At 39.3% G+C, this 16830-nt stretch overlaps 1 protein-coding gene and 1 long non-coding RNA gene across 2 annotated transcripts; one reads left to right on the top strand and one right to left on the bottom strand.

Moving 5' to 3' along the window:
* Nucleotides 1-1032: 1032 nt before the first annotated feature.
* On the bottom strand, nucleotides 1033-3562 carry LOC137588569 (uncharacterized). The gene is made up of 4 exons (XR_011034065.1): nucleotides 3471-3562; nucleotides 2420-2608; nucleotides 2151-2329; nucleotides 1033-1643 (listed from the first exon to the last, which is right to left on the bottom strand). It is a non-coding gene; the product is annotated as an uncharacterized lncRNA (long non-coding RNA).
* Nucleotides 3563-6895: 3333 nt separating this feature from the next.
* Nucleotides 6896-12573, top strand: LOC137588473 (heparan sulfate glucosamine 3-O-sulfotransferase 2-like). Its single transcript, XM_068305586.1, has 2 exons — nucleotides 6896-7641; nucleotides 11255-12573. Exons 1-2 carry the CDS (start codon nucleotides 7148-7150, stop codon nucleotides 11871-11873), a joined length of 1113 nt encoding a protein of 370 aa, XP_068161687.1. The 5' UTR covers nucleotides 6896-7147; the 3' UTR covers nucleotides 11874-12573.
* The last annotated feature ends 4257 nt before the right edge of the window (nucleotides 12574-16830 follow it).

Below are 16830 nucleotides of genomic sequence, written 5' to 3'. Positions count from 1 at the left end.
GACAATGGTTTTCTACTTCTGTGAAAGACGGTACTTAAATAATTATAATGAATAATTATGTAACAAGAATGTATCTCCTAGTTAGAGAGAGAATAATGATGATATAATAATGATTTAATGTTAAAATATTAAAATCGTCTGCCGTTTGTGACCAGTGCACAGAAGGGATGGTTATCATACAGCTTAGTATCATGTAAACGTTAACAATTGTGCCAAAGACACAAAATGGAAAACAATATGATTACATCTAGCCTAATACAGGAAAGAGTAAATTTTTTCATTCATTAATTCATTCATTTTCTTGACTGCTTCTTCTGTGTCACAGGGATTGCTGGAGCCTAAGCTGCATGTTTTTTGGAAGTGGGAGGAAACCAGAGAACCTGGAGAAAACCGGAGAACATACAAACTCCACATAGAAAAGATTCAAACCTCTAAACCTTCTAACTGTAAAGCGACATCGCTACCCACTGTGCCACCAAGCCAGCCAGAGGACATTTAATTTTATAAATTTAGTGTTCAAATTTAGTCAGCAGACAAAGAGTCAGACGATCACACAGATCAGGTTTCAAAAAATATCCTTGAGGAATCAGCATCCGACAGTGACATGAAGCTTCTGCAGGATGAGCACACACAGTAAAGCACACACACCTTCATTCAGGTGTCGTCAGTCAAATGAGAGCAAAGGAAACAATGTCACTGTGGATTTGTTGGCATACTAGTGCCTGTAATTAGCAACCATTCATCATTCCTGGTCTTGTTTAGGCTTTCCTCGTAAAATAATTTATTTTGCACCAATAGGGACTCTTTCTTCTCGTCTGCCACAAATGTACAGGACATTGGTGCACATACAGTAAATAGCTCCCAAACCAGAATATTGCAGTGACCAGAAGAGGAAGAGTCTGATGAATGACATCACGATCAATGTAGCTGTTCTCCTGGTTTCACGGGACCTATTGCACACAATAAGGTGACAACAGAACGCCTGGCTCTTCAGTCAGAAGCTGTCGCTGTAAAGGAAACGACTGAGTTTACAGAAGTCAGAGAACGCATGTCGCAGAATTATTTTATTTTAGGTTTTGAAAGCAGGTGTTCACTTATTATAGTGTAGTGAGTTTATTGGTTTGAAGTCAACAAACTTTGCTGAATGAATGCAGTCAGCGAAGTTCTGAAAATATCTGAACATCATGGTAATGAAAAGGCAGGATACAGAGTTTTATGTTCATAACTGTGAAAAACATGAAAAAGATTTCAGAACCCCTGGTATAATTATTAGTGTGACAAAATGCTATGTCAATCAACACAGCTGTAGCGTTATCATTTCATATCTCACAAATGTTCCTTTAGATGTAGACAGTGTGGACCACATTCCACTAACGCTCAATGGGAAGGTTGTCAGACAGAATCTAGAATGATCATCTAAAAAATGATTTCTTGTATACAGTATAAACGATCACACTGTAGTCAAGCATCACCACCAACCACAGTGCAGTTAAATAATTAAATAGTTCTCTTGAATGCTCCTCTTCATTCTCTTCAGTCCAACAAAAGAATCAGAGGAATCAAATCTTGTTTTCTTACTCCCTTCATCTTTCCAATCTTTTTGAGTTTTTAAAAGTTGGAAATGAAAACATTTTTAGATCCAACTGTGAAAGAGAAAAGAAAGTTCTAAATCATACTACTACTGTTCAGACAACACAGAAAAGACATCTAGATGATGATTCCTAAAAAGAAGTTAACAGAAAATGTGTTTCAATTTATCCAATATTCAAGTACTTTTCAAATTGAACTGATTAAATTTGATGATCTAAAGTTCCATCGCTCCAGTGAAAATAAACCTAAAGCATACCTATAACCCACAATTTCAAATGACCAATTTATCACTTTTATTAAAATAAACAGATAAATAACAGATTGGACAGGATCCATGACTACATGCAGCATTAAGTGGTAAAAAAGCAGGTCCGCATGCTTTTACACAACTGGTATTAAATAACACATGTTCTTTTTACCATCTGTTTCCATTGTAGACAATAAAACAATACAATTTAAAATCCCCATATATCGTGACTTCAAAACTTTCAAACAATTTTAATCAAAAATATAATAGTTGGAAAATAGTTGATTTCAAGCAATAAAAAGGATGTGGTTACCTCTTTGCAGATCATCTTGATCGCCCTGTCATTCTGGGAGCATGACAGAAGTCCTTTGGTATGAAACAGACAGTCCACAAGCAGCCTGAGTCCGATCTGTTCTCTGTGGTTTGGCACAGCATAGTTTTTCTTAAAAGTGTGATGCATTGCCACCATGATGACCTTCTGATGATCGGAATCTTTTAATAAAAACAGGAAAAGCATGTTAAAATTTGTATCTAAAATACAAAGCAGTATGTTTACCTGCAGTTAGGTGTCTGCGTGTCAACCTTCAACGGCGGATAATGCTGCAACGATGTCGCTCTCAAACCGACTGGCAATGGGACAGAAGACGATGATCGCTTCACTTAGTTCAGGTGAGTGCACCACTTCTGCACCTTTTTTGATGAGCTTTGTGATAATGTCGTTGTGAGAGTTCAAAGTGTTTCCGGCTACACAGGTGAAAATTTTCATTTTTCCTGAAAACACACAAATTTGGTTCATTTAACCATTATTTTGACTTTGGGGAAATTCTCAACAGGTCAAAGAACATACTATACATGATTTGATTTTTTTCATCACGTCTGACACGTTCCATTGAAGAGACCCAGAGTGAGTTTTCATAGATTTCATGTCTGTACTGCTGACAGGCCATTTTACACAGTTTTCCATATTCTCAATTTTTAAAAAAAAAAACTATCATTGAATGTTCAACAGACATTATTTGAGGTTTAATTATCTCTGACTTACTTGTTTTATGTGAAATTATCTTTATTTATCGTTTTCTATTTAACAAAGGGGTGTGCCTTAGTTTATAGATAAGTACAGAACTTTAATTTCTCGAAGGGAACATTTTTACAAATACAGCAACGCCTTTGTTGAATTAAGGAGGTAAACTTTAGACACAGAGATTAATTTATATTTTCCACATCATCAACAACTTATCCAATAATCCACACTGACCAAACTAGGTTCTGAAAGAACGTAAAACAGACAATGGTATAACTTGACACATAAAAAACAATCCCCACAGACGGAAAACTCATCTTATGCTACACCACATATAAAGACAGAAATACTGCAGAGATATTAGTTACAATCCCAGTTAACCTCGGCTATATGACAGTAAATGCTGCTTACATAGTCAGACTAATATTGTCATATACAACAGCATTATGTAGGCCTACATGTAGGTTGTATTATGACGCCTTTATATTTTAGACTTAGCGAATTGAATATTTCCCTTGAAGTGAAAAGCAACACATGATTATTGTTAGAGTTTTTCCTGATTTTCACAAGAAGCTTAAATTTGAATTATATATATTTATATACTTAACTCACCTTTAATAGTCGTTTAGTTTTCGTGTAGCTGTTTTTCCGTAACGAATGTCCAGGATCGGAGCGATTTTACTTTCACTTTCACTTTCTTTGAATTGAAACGACACACTGAGGGTGCGTTACCTCCATCTGACCGATGGGTGTCAGTATTGTAACGTTATTGAGCAGCACAGCGCTGATGACATGAAGTTAGCGTTATTCTAATCAACATCTTGAGGATTAACACAACGAAATGTTTATTTTAATGTGCTTTTTCTAGTTGAAATATTAATAGAATACCAGCTTTTGGAGAATTCTGAGAAGGAACAACTTGAAAATAGTGTGTAAGGTTTTAGAGTAGACAAGAAAATAACAGTCATTGTCTACTGCCCTATACCCCTGTGATTGACACAAAGTCAGGGTTTATTCTACTTAGTGCGTCACTATAGCCATGGCTTTCGCAGACCATTGAATTGCCTGAGGTTAGGAATAAATCATCCCTTTGAGTAGCCTCTCTCTATCCACATTCATAATAATACTGAAATTATAGACATACATACACCTGTATATCCCAGTGATTATATATTTGTAACTAGAAAAAGCTGTGCATGCTGTTTAACAGGGGCGTGTAAGCTGTATCTGTGGGAATGATTCTTCATCTATCAGATGTACATTTATCTGGATCATCTTTGTCTTAACAGAGTCGGGAGAAGACCTAACCCTGACAAATGAGCAATGCTGCTGGTCAGTGTCCAGAATTTACTGATTGGTTTTCAAAAAGGACCAACAACATCAAGCAAAACATGTTTTGCTTTCACAGGAACATAGTTCAAATATTTAGTTTGGTCATGTTAGCTTTTACATCCGTGTCAGTGTTTGTGTGTTGGTCCGGCTGTCCGGCCGTCCATCCACCAAATACCTTCACAACCATGCAGATAGAAAGATGGAAGAAAAGCACATTACTCTGGCAGTAAAGGGGATGGAAATGAGAGGATGACTTTGACCTTGAGAAAACTAGGTCAAGGTCAAATTTCAACTTCGGTACATTTTTTGCACGTATCTCAGGAACAGGATAAGATAGAAAAATTAAACAAAATGTATTATATTAAGGGAGGCAAGGGGATGAAAATTAGATCACAACGTTGTCCTTGAAAAACTAAGTCGAGGTCAAATACTCACTTTTATACCTTTTTAGATATGCATCTCTGAAACATGATGACATATAATCACAAAACAAAACAAAAACATTTTCAGAAAGCCAGAGGCACAAAAATGTGTAGGTAAGGGTAAAATTTTGAATTCAGGGGTGTCGCGGGATGTTGCAGTCTCTGACTGCTTTGTCGTTTTCTTGGCATTTATTGCTGGAATTTTAAAAAAAATCCTCCATATGGTGTTTCCAATAATAAAGCTTCTTTTTTCTGTGAAAATGACACTGAAATGTTTTCCCCAGGCTGTTCTCCTGTCATAGTGTGTTAGTCTAAAAAGAATAAAACTTTATTCTGAAATTTAAAATAATGTATATTTTATATATGTACATTCTATAAATTAAATAGGGATAAAAGTATTTTTGGCAAATTTTATTTTTAAAGCTGCATACTCAGAGGTAAATATAATATTTAATTCTTGAATCCTATCATTAAGCTTTGTAGGTCTCCCATACACAAAGTTTGATTTACCTGCCTTCTTCCTGAGGAAAAATCTTATTTGCTCGACGGATTGCTGAGCTGGCCTCTCTGACCAGCCCCTATAAATCATTCTTTAATCAGAGGCTTCTGAGATTGGGTGCAGATACTCTTGGGAGCACCCCTGTGACATCTCAACTCCTCCCCATGCATCTCTGACGTCTTCAGAGTTTGTATCCTCCTCTGTTTCCTCTTCTGGCTTGTCTGCATTTGCATCATTCATCAGCAAAATAAGAGAAATGACCCGCTCTGCACACTTTGTTCAAAACAGACACCCCAACACTTCTTCTGGCTGCAAGTGAGTGATGCCAAACAAGAGAATGCAGGTCAGGGCTGGATCATTAATACAGTGAGGTGCTGCAGCACAACCCTCCGGTTGCTGCTGTGATTTTGGCTGGTTTACGTGTTACAGAAAAACCCTTGAGCTCATGGCATAAGAGGTTCACCTGAACTGCAGACACCGCTTCAAGGTACAGTGTGTCTTTGTGTTAAAACACAGACTTTCATTATTTATTGGAGTATCGGTATTACTGTTCTGAAGTTCAAAGCTTATTTTGGAACCTTTGAAACCGATCCCACCACAAGGCCCTTTAACATACTATTCTACAGCAGAGCCTTTGATCATATCACATGATCTCCATGAGTAGATGGAGTTTGCCCAGCTGTCATTAAATCAAAAATATTGTGAATATTCAAATTTAAGAACTAAATACAATCCTATACAATTTAATTGTTTTCTTAGAGGTGGAATGGTGGAGGAGTGGGTAGCGCTGTCGCCTCATGGCTGGAAGGTTCTGGGTTTGAGTTCTTTCTATGCTGAGGTTGTATGTTGTCCCCGTGTCTGCGTGAATTCTCTCCGGGTTCTCTGGTTTCCTCCCACCTCCAAAAAACATCATTCCTTAGTGTGATTGTGTGCATGAGTGGTTGTTTGTCTTTTGTGTGGCTCCACGGTTCACCAGCATCACACTCAGAATGTCCCCCACCTCTCACCTGTAAGCCACCTGGGATAGGCTCCAGCAACCCCCATGACCCACAGAAGAGGCAGACAAGAAGATGAATGAATGAATGAATGCTTTCTTAGATCTAAAACGCTTTTTTTAAATGTGTGTTTTAAGAACTGAGTCTGTCTTAAACAAAGCCAAGCTGACAGCTCCTTAACACTGGATATGAAGAAAAAACAAATTTACATTAATTAGTGAGAAAGTCACACAAACAGAGAAAGTAGGCTCCCTGCTTGCTATTGTTTTAAGAATAAAAATATAATTAATAACTGAACCGTACTTTGATTCCCCTTGTCTTTTTTTCTTTTCATTGTTGTTTTTAGTGCTTTTATCATTATGTATCTTTCTTTTAAACCTCAAAAAGTGAAGAAAAACACTCACATTGGTTAAGACAGACTACTTTGGAGGCTCTTGTTGTGGTAATTAAATCAGTGCTCACAAGCTGAACCAAACTTAGGATTTCTATTTTGTTTGTATGTGTTATTTCATATTTCTCAGTCACATGCAAACTCACTAATATTTAACACAGACTCTCACCTTTGCTGTGAAAATATTCCCAAAAGGGGGGAGCATTCACTGTACCAACCTTATATCTTCACAATGGAGCAGTCGTGCTTCAGGCTACAACAGAAAAACCAGTTTGGTCAGAAGTTAAGTCAGACCAGTAAGAGAGAGACATGAATTTATTTTAAATGCTCTGACGTCACCATTCAGAGGTTTGGAGCTGTCAGAGAGCGCACAGCTTCTCAGTAGTGCGCAATGATGGCCATGGAGAAGGGAGGATGTCATTTCCGAACTGTGCGCACCGACTGCGGAGATGGAGCGCACCGTGTTGAAATGTTCTGCGTCGAAGTGATGGAAGTGTTGACGATAAACTAATGTTAAGCGCTGAAGAAATTTTTTTCACTGCTCTGGAGACGACGGACAGTTCAAAAACTAACGCGTAAAACCAATCGTGAGGACGGAACGTTAAAAAGTCAATCGGGGAAAACCATGCACTGTGCATATCCATGGAGAGATGGCATACGTGCTTCTTGGTCGACTTCTTCCCTTCTCTCACAGGCTCACAAGAACATCTATTTGTTTGTTATCTCTTTTCCTTTCATATCTGTGCTACTGTGCGCTATTCCCCACCTACACTATCATGCAAAACTCAGGTGATCCGACGCCCGGCTGTCAGCGCGTCCCGGCTGATCGGAAATCCCTGTCGTGCGTTCTGCCTTTGAACGTCAGACCGAGCGTTGTTGAGACGTCGCGCCTGAAAACCGACCAAAGACCCCCTTGGTCCGCTCAGCAGGAACGACACTTCGCCAGGAACGACACACCCAGTCCCCCCGTGAGTAATTTAAAGTTTGGGAATAAAAAGTTACCGAATGCCATCATCGTTGGTGTGAAAAAAGGAGGGACTAGAGCGGTTCTGGAGTTCATAAGAATTCATCCCGACGTGCGTGCGGCTGGAACAGAGACGCACTTCTTCGACAGGAACTATGATAGAGGGCTGGAGTGGTACAGGTAAGGACATGTCTCACCTGCACAGGTGCGCCTTCACCAACCTACGAATAATCTTAACTCCATTAGGTTATAAGTAGAAAACATAAGAAGGAATGCTGTTTAAAATAATTACGAATGTTAAGAGTTGGACCTGAACCACATCAGCGGCACCTGACTGAAGACCAGTAAGACATCCTTATGATATAAATGTCTCTAAATGTCTTTGGTAGGAGTCTTTGGACATTCAAGGCTTATTATAAATTGTGTTTATCTTACTATAATTTGTGTTTGTTTACGTTTGTTAAAAAAAGATTAGTAGTACAATGAAAAGAAAAAGCTGAAACAAATAGTGGCGTTTCTGTTATTTCAGCACTGAAAAGTAAACCCACTTTTAGAGCTAAACCTGCTTTTTCTGTGGAAAATTTGTTTTTTTTTTTGTGCGTGATGAAGTGTTCACACTTCTTTCTTTTTTTTTTGGTACCTCTTTGTGTGGATTGTTTTCTTAGAGGTAAACGTTCCGGATAGATGGTTATTCTGCAGTTTCTACAAAAAAAAAAATCCATTATTACATGAAACTTTAAAGGCCTTAGCTCCTTTTTCAACGCCAGAACAGTGACTCTAATTTTTGATGTATTACTCAGCAGTTCATCAGATTTTTCATAAAAATTCAACCTCTTGAGTCAAACGGTGTAAACTGCTCTGTGCAGTCCTGCTCTATATCTGGCAGGCTTCTGAGCTACTGCCTCACATGTTGGACAATTTATTTCATGCATGAAAAAAATATAGAAACTTCTTAATTGCAGGTTCAGATCAAGTATATTCTGATTTAATGGTAAACTATTGGGCAGACAAACAGACAACAATCACACAGACCAGCTTCCAGCTCTTGTTAAAGCCTAACTGCAGCCTGCAGGAGGAATGTGTTTCAGCGCTATTATAAAATAATAACAAACCGAACATTTCCTTGTTAATTGGCAGTCTTCACGATGGTTTTAGCCCTTTTATCTCAAAGATGCAATTCAGATGTGAACCCACGCCTATTACTGTAGATTGACTGTCAGCTGCCAAAGCGGTGGAGGAAAGGTCAGAAACCAACTCATTGACTTTAGGGATCGCTTTCCAAATAAACAGTTGTTAAATGTCTTGTATACTCTCATGAAGAAAGGACAAAGTGATATTTTGAGCAGTTGTTACCTTACAATTGGTTTTACTAACGCGTAAAACCAATCGTGAGCAGTGTTAAAAGCTAAAAGGAGCTGATAATTACAGAGTAAAGGGTCACTTGTGAACAGCAGATGAATCTGTGTCCATTCGGATCCTCCAGTGTTGCTTTCTGGCTCCTTCAACTTGGTTTATGCTGATAAACTAATATGTCAGCATTATTACCAGTGAGCTGACACAGGATGTATTATATAAGCCAACAGACACTCAGCGTATCATCCTAACTACCATGTTGGAGTCGTGTTTGAAGAATCCTGACATTTCTGAAATGGTGGCCCCTCTCCTACTGAAAAAACATGTACGTTGAGGATGGAATGCTCAAAAGCTTGACCTGCTTTTGTTTTTTCCTTTACAATTTCCCTGACCTCACTGGAAAACGTCACAAGGAAGGAAAGATGAGAGGAAGATTTTTAGGAGAGCCATGATCTACAATGACGGCTGTCACTGATTCGTGCAAACTACAGTATAAACATATGACATAAAATATTCTTTTATTTCCCATTGGTATGTGCTGCAGACTAAAGTCTCTGCTGACAGACTGATCTCCATTGTTCACTGTGAATTTTATTAAAACTGTCGTGACCTGTAGCCTACGCTTTCATGTCCTCTCTTCATGTCTGTAGTTTTCATAAATAAGTTACAAGAAACCACAACAAAACTCAGTCCTGATTGTGTTTTACAATACTGTTACTGTAAATGCTGTTTTTATGAAGTTTGTGTGCAGCTGCTACTTTTTGTTTGACCAGCAGAGGTCGTACTGAGTTCTGTGAGGGGACAGGTGTGTGGGTTCGAAAGGATGGCTAGCGCACATGTTTAAGTTGTCCAGCGAGAGATAAAAAATTAAGATAAAAGACTAAACTCCTCCCATTTTGCAGCTGCAAAGTGGTCGGTACAATTTTATTGTGTAACTTTTATTTCAACTTTGTGTCATTTTCTGTACTTTTTAAAGTTTATTGTCATTTCATGTCTGTTTTATAGTTCTACAGTGGTGGTGGTGGTGGTGGCAATTAATGGTGCAAATGTGAAGCTAGCCAAGCTAGATAGGCATCAATAAAAGATACCATCTGTATAAAGAACCGGAGTCCTCGCATGTTTCAAATTCTTTTTAAATTTTTTACAAAGATTTTATATACTGATTTGGAAATTAAGAAAGCACACTCTAGTTAGTAGTTCAAGCACATGCATACATATTAGTGAGTACAGGCCCCTGTAGCACACACACACACACACACACACACACACACACACACACACACACACACACACACACACACACACACACACACACACACACACACACACAAGGGGGCCTATAGACATGCAAGGGGAGGTAGCCCCTTTGTGGAGCGCTCCAAATGAGCAATTTGTAAAGAGGGCGGTGCATTGCTCAAGGGCACCTCGGCAGTGCTCCGGAGATGAGCTGACACCTCCCACTGTCAGCTCACACTCCGGGTTTTTTTTGGTGGGGGCGGGAATCGAACTGCCGATCTTGAATCATAGGACGAACCGCTCTACCACTGAGCCACTGCTGCCCTAAGAAGGGTAGCATAGTTACCTTTTCCCCCTTTTTAAAGAGGACTAGACAAAAGATTAAGTCGGACATGCTAAAACATCTTCCCTTAACAGTCAAAGAATTTAAAATACTCTCAGACAGACAACGGGAAAAAAGACCATTTATGTCACTTAGACCTCAGCATGAAATATGTCACCATGTGAAGCGGTCCAGTGAATACAGTTCTTTCTCAACAGTCATTCTCATGGCACTGAGATGGGATGACTGCGTTCTGTGTTGACACGACGCCATGAAATAGAAACTTCTGATTGGAGGGTTTGATGTGGTGATGGGGTAGAAGGATGGGTAACAAATTATCCACCAATGACGACAGAGAGAACCTTAAAGTCTGACAAATAATCCTTAAAGTCCTGCAAATAATATTTACCTGCAATCTTTTTTGCTCTGTCCTGAAACTTAAAAGTTTTATTCTAGGCATACCTCTTTTTTCCTGTCAAAGACTACAATGACCTAAATTTGAGGGCCCAGAGATGACCCAGCAGGGTTCGCTGTGGTATATGGGTTCTCTTTGTATTCATGGTGATTTATTATTCTTGAACTATGTTAGGCTAATTCACTGGAGAGCTGTCTGCGATAAAGTCTCCTGTGACAAGAGGCTAGTGTGACTTAGCATCAATTCTACTATAATTATTTACAAGGAGAAACTAGGTTCTTCTATTGAGGCTGTTTTGTGCCTCTGGAACTCACTTAAGCAATCTTGGCCTGAATAGAATATCTGATACTATTTCCCCTCCATCTGTCTGAATGTGTTTGCTTTTCTGGTCATTTAAGGAGTTCACAACGGCTGTAAATGAGAAATGTGTGATGTACTCTAACTTTGTGTTTTCATCTTTCCCTCAGAGGATTAATGCCAAGGACGCTTGAAAGCCAAATCACAATGGAGAAGACTCCAAGCTACTTTGTGACAAGAGAGACACCGCACCGGATTTCTGCCATGTCCCAAGATACCAAACTCATCGTGGTGGTGCGTGACCCCGTCACTCGTGCAATATCAGATTACACTCAGACTTTATCAAAAACTCCTGACCTGCCCAGCTTCCAGGACCTGGCCTTCAGAAACTGGAGCCTGGGCATTGTGGACACATCCTGGAACGCCATTCGGATCGGCCTGTACGTGGTGCATCTCGAAAACTGGCTCCGCTACTTCCCCCTGGCTCAGATCCACTTTGTCAGTGGGGAACGTCTTATCACGGACCCAGCAGGGGAGCTGGCTCGGGTACAGGACTTCCTGGGGTTAAAGCGCATTGTCACAGACAAACATTTCTATTTCAACCGCACCAAGGGCTTCCCTTGCCTCAAGAAGCCGGAAAGCAGTGGCTCACCTCGCTGCCTGGGTAAATCCAAAGGCAGGACTCATGTTCAGATAGACCGAGATGTCATTGAGCAGCTGAGAGATTTCTACAGACCTTACAATGTCAAGTTCAATGAAATGGTGGGCCATGATTTTAAGTGGGAGTAGAGGTTATGTGATTTATTCTAAAAAGATTTATTTATGCCAGAAACGTGTTTCAAAACTAGATTGTCTACAGTACTATGTCATAGATAAAGCACATAGCTAGATATAAAAGTCTCCAGAATATTTTTACATGAAACAGCAAAAGCAGCATCACTCTTTGGAGTGACACTCAAGGATAAAACATCTAGGATGATATCGCTTTTGCACCAGAAAGAATCGCCAGCAAACATCAGCATCCTGTTTGTTGCTAGATTTAGCCACCATTTCAGCTGACATGATTTCTGTTGCAGACGCTGTGCTGTTGCTGACTAGATGTACCATTTGCTGACTGGTTTATTTAAAAAAAAAAAAAAAAAAAAAAGGATATTTCCAGGAAAAAGGATTAGTTCATTTTAAAACCTGCTTCACTAATCAAGGCAGGGCTTGAAAGCAAGACCTTGGAAAATGTCAGAGAAGTCTTCAGGGAGAGCAGAGTTAAGCTGCAGCGCTGTGGTGGTAAATGTGAAATGTAAAGCCATAATGCAAATGTGAACCTATTATCACTTCCTGTTGGTCTCATCTTTTTCTGGGTACGGTGAAAAATTCTTCCTCTCATTCCTTCAACCCTGGATTGACCGTGTTCGTTGTAACCTGCAGCATTTCTGTGCTTTATTTGAAAAATCCATATTAATATTTTTATTTAAAAATTTTTTTTACCACTGCTTTAGTCACAATGCTTTTCTGCCATCACTAAACGCAACAAAAGCACAATACGTTTGTGAAGTGGATGTTTCTGTTTTAACAAAACTGGAAACTTGATAACTGAATTTTGCAAAAATGGTTCATTTTTTTTCTACCCCCCCCCACATCTAAAAAAAGACATTTAAACTGAAAATCAGTGACATGATTGGAATTCGAACCTCTTAAAAACCTTTGTCAGACATCTCTTTTCATATCTAGCTGTGGTTTTTAAAGATTAGACCACTAAGAGTTTTTATCCTTTAAGATTTGTTGCAGTCTGTGAGGTTTTTTTTCTGTGTCTTTCTGTGACAGGTGGATGAGTGGGTGTAGGTGTAAGGAATTTCAATCACTTTTCAAAGACAAAGCAGAGATCCGACACTTGTGGCGGCTCATCAGATAGATGGAAGATTGTAACAGTAAAGCAAGACTGTCTCAGCTTTGTGAAAATAAAGAAAAACTAACTTGTGCTTCAGTAAATCTTACGATCTGAAGTGATCTGTCAGAAGTGAATCCTGCATTGTCTTGTTTCAGCAGTAACTGAATGACAATTTATTATCATGTTGTATAAGGTAAAAAAGAAATTACAGCTACTTCACTGTAATTGCAGTATACTGTACAGCCTGTACTGTATACTGTAGAGCCTGTACAATTAAGGGGGACTTTTTCACCACCACTTCAGATTAATTACAGAATACATAAGTAATGGCCTGTCAAACTATGTACTTAAATATATGGGTTATTAAATTATAATATTTACAGTTAAAATTCCAGTTTATTCACCATACAAATATATGTCCTCCTCAATACTGCATATTTTGCACCAATACCAATAAATATTTCATATTTCTGCATCACAACATGTGGACTGAAGTCTTAAGTCACACTGGATATGAATAATTTCACAATAAAAAGTAGATCCTATACAAGATAAGAAAATGCACAGATGGTTCATATAGAATGTGAGGGTTCACTGAAACACAACAAAGTCTTACTCAGCATTTTAATGTGCAGCTTTTGATATCATGCGTAATAGACGTTGGAACATTGAACTCAAAGAATCTCTTTGCTTTCCTAACTAATAGTACTCATTAATAATGATTTCATTCCCGGCAGAATGTGGGACATATTGATCCTCTCTGTTATCTACATACCTCAGAAGTCGAGTACTTTTATCTTGCAGAATTCTACTTTATCTAAAGTCTGATTGAAATTATCATGTAACAGATCCTTTGAAGGTTTCCTGGTGTCTGGCACAGAGCTACAGATAGCTGAACTCGAGAAACACTAAAAACTGTTCTTATTTTTACTCATCTGTGTGTTCAGGCTACAGTTTCTCCTCATTTGCTTCCTCTTTTGCAAATACTCATAGTGCATTGTTAAAAGAGAAATCCTCAAAGATGCTCCTCTCTCCTAGACCCTCTCTCAGCCCAGACGTCTGCCTTTTTCCCCCCCGTCTCCTTCCAGCTTCTCTCTCTCCCTTTCCCTGTTCCAACATTCATTAAACTCATACGACCTCCAAGTGGAGGGCGGAGGCAGTGTTGCTGCACCACCTCTAATGCCCTTCTTGTCATCATGCTTGCCAGCAGCTCATTCCAGTGGCTAACGGAGCGCTCACAGGTGAGAGTCTACCCAATCGTCACCGTGAACGACAACTCTCTGTATGGTGCACATGGGTCCTAATTAGGCCTGAGGGCTGCAGAGGAGCAATCCCCTAGAACAAGCATCAGCCAGAGTCTGATTAGACCTTGCGAGTGAACAGCTCTCTGGAGAAGGCTTGCAGGTCAAAACTCTCTTCTCTCTGTCTCTTTCTTACACACACACACACACACGCATGCACGCACACACACACAGCTTCCTTTTCAAATATGAATTCCCTCTGGAAGTAGCCCATGCAAATCAGAGGATCCTTTGCATTGTAGAACTATTATATGACCTATTTGCGCTCAAGCAAATGAGGTGCTTGTTAAACTTAATGAGTATTTGTATAAACTTGCTCTGGTTGTAACATATTATGTCTAAATGAACCGCTACAAACAAATCACATGCATGATTGCCTCTAATGTATGCAGAGTTTGTATTACATTTTTAAACAAAGTATTTTCCCTATATAATATACAATTCATACCATTTCATCCCTGGAGGCATAGGAGCAGAAATTACTCAATTATCCAAATACCTGAAGGATTTGAATGAAGTATCATTTACTCCTCAGTGTGTGCAGAACATGGGTGATAAATGCAATAAAGACTTAAGGAGGCGTCAAACATACCTGAAGAGTTTTAAAGACATTCATGACATTTTTTAACTCACACGTATAACATTTTGTTCTGATATTGATTTTAGAATAGAATAGAATAGAATAGAATAGAATAGAATAGAATAGAATAGAATAGAATAGAATAGAATAGAATGCTTTTAATGTCATCATGCACAAGTGTACAGCAACATTTTTAAGACAACTCAGTGCAAAAAAACTCAGGTGCAAGGAACAAGCAATAATAGAAATATGTTTACAACGAATCATCACGAGTGCAGGAATGTACTGTGCAGCAGAGGGCTCGGTAGAAGACATTGCGACAAATACATTGAATGGAGGACCTAATTGGGTAGGACTTCCAACAGCGTGTCGTCAGTTACTTTCGGAGTACTGTGTTCAGTACTCTGATCTCACTTAAATTAAACTTATTGGTCAGTCTAGAGGTCCAGGCCTTGATGGAGTCGTACCTCTTCCCAGAGGGAAGCAGAGACAACAGGCTGTGGCCGGGGTGTGAACTGCCACCACTGATGCTTGTGGCTCTACGCAGACATCTGGTGTACATGTCCGACAGAGGATAGCCGAACGCCTACGACTTCCTGTGCTGACTTCCTGACCCTTTCCAGATCATTCTTGTCAGTCTGAGATTTCATGCTTAAAGCAAGAATATTATATGTCTTTTTTTTTTCTTTGATGGAATGAATACCAAAATAAAAAGGCCTAACTTGCTCTAAAGCATTAAATAACTGAATAATACAGCACATTGGTTGAAGGCAAATCTAAAATGTTGAGAGATGTTTCTCATGTATGTGATGTACAATCTGTGCCAGTTAATGCAGCTTCAAACAGGCCTGTCATTGGATTTTTAATAAGCATAGACCTTAGATTAAAACATGATAATAGAACGTTTGTAAAGAAATCCTTCTCTGAAATGTTACTTCTTGCTTTTAGATGCACAGCTGTTAAGGATACAAAACCCCTCTTTAATGTATGCTTCCAGGAATTTTAATTTTCATACATGTACTTGAAAAGCTGCACTGAACTAAAATAGCATATATTAACAGAGGATTCCTTGTCTTTTTCTCAGGATGTTCACCTGAGATTGAAGTAGGTTCCCTGTTATAAAGTACGTGAGACAGCAGCTGACACCGCAGAGGCAGAGCTTCAGCATTGCACTTCGTTCAGTCCTAATGCTTCAGAATAGTTAAACTTCTGCAGCCGACAGGATGTCCCAGTGGTCAAAATCACCAGTGGCTTAGGAGCCAAATTAAAATGAAGTGCTGACAACTGTGGCACAGTCTCAACTACGTAATGATACATGTTCTGCACCTTTTTGCAGACCAGTATTGGAACTGCGGTCTGCAGGGATGGCATTTAATAAGCATGTGCATGTGATGTGCTCTGTTAGGCTTGAGGAGGAAGAAGCAGAGAAATGAAAAGTACTTCTAAATTTTGGAAAGGAAAGTTTCAGCGAGGCTAGGGCACTTAGTCACTCATGGCAAAAAGTGTCAAACCGTTTTTTATTTTACATGAGATCTTTGCATCTATGTTGCAAATATCAACGTTATTTATGACTCCATGCTGCTTCTTTTTAACTAATCCCCAGCTGAGAGTGAGAGGAGGATGGCAAAGACGGGGGATTTTGTTGGGCACAAGCCTTATCAAGATTTAGATGTGTGAAAATCTGCAAAGCCCTCCAAATTAGAAGGAGTTGTTCAGCGCCATCTCCTTGTTGTTGTTGCTGTTTGTCAGATGAGCAAGACTCTGCTTTCTGAAGAGTAGCTAAACTGAGGTGGAAAACTGATTAGACTGGAGAAGTAGTCAGACCTCAGCATCTCTCTCACCAGGAGATGTGTTCTAATTAGAGTGCGTGCCTCATGTCTCACTGTGGAGAATAACAAGCCTCATCCCAAGGCTGCCTCCAGATGAACCTCACATCCACAGGAAATCAAAACACATCTGATGTATCAGCAACCCCTGGATGCC

The sequence above is a fragment of the Antennarius striatus genome, chromosome 21 (assembly GCF_040054535.1).
Source record: "Antennarius striatus isolate MH-2024 chromosome 21, ASM4005453v1, whole genome shotgun sequence".
Taxonomy (NCBI): Eukaryota; Metazoa; Chordata; class Actinopteri; order Lophiiformes; family Antennariidae; genus Antennarius; species Antennarius striatus.
The sequence above is the reverse complement of the archived record's forward strand: the minus strand, read 5'-3'. Positions and strand labels throughout refer to the sequence as shown.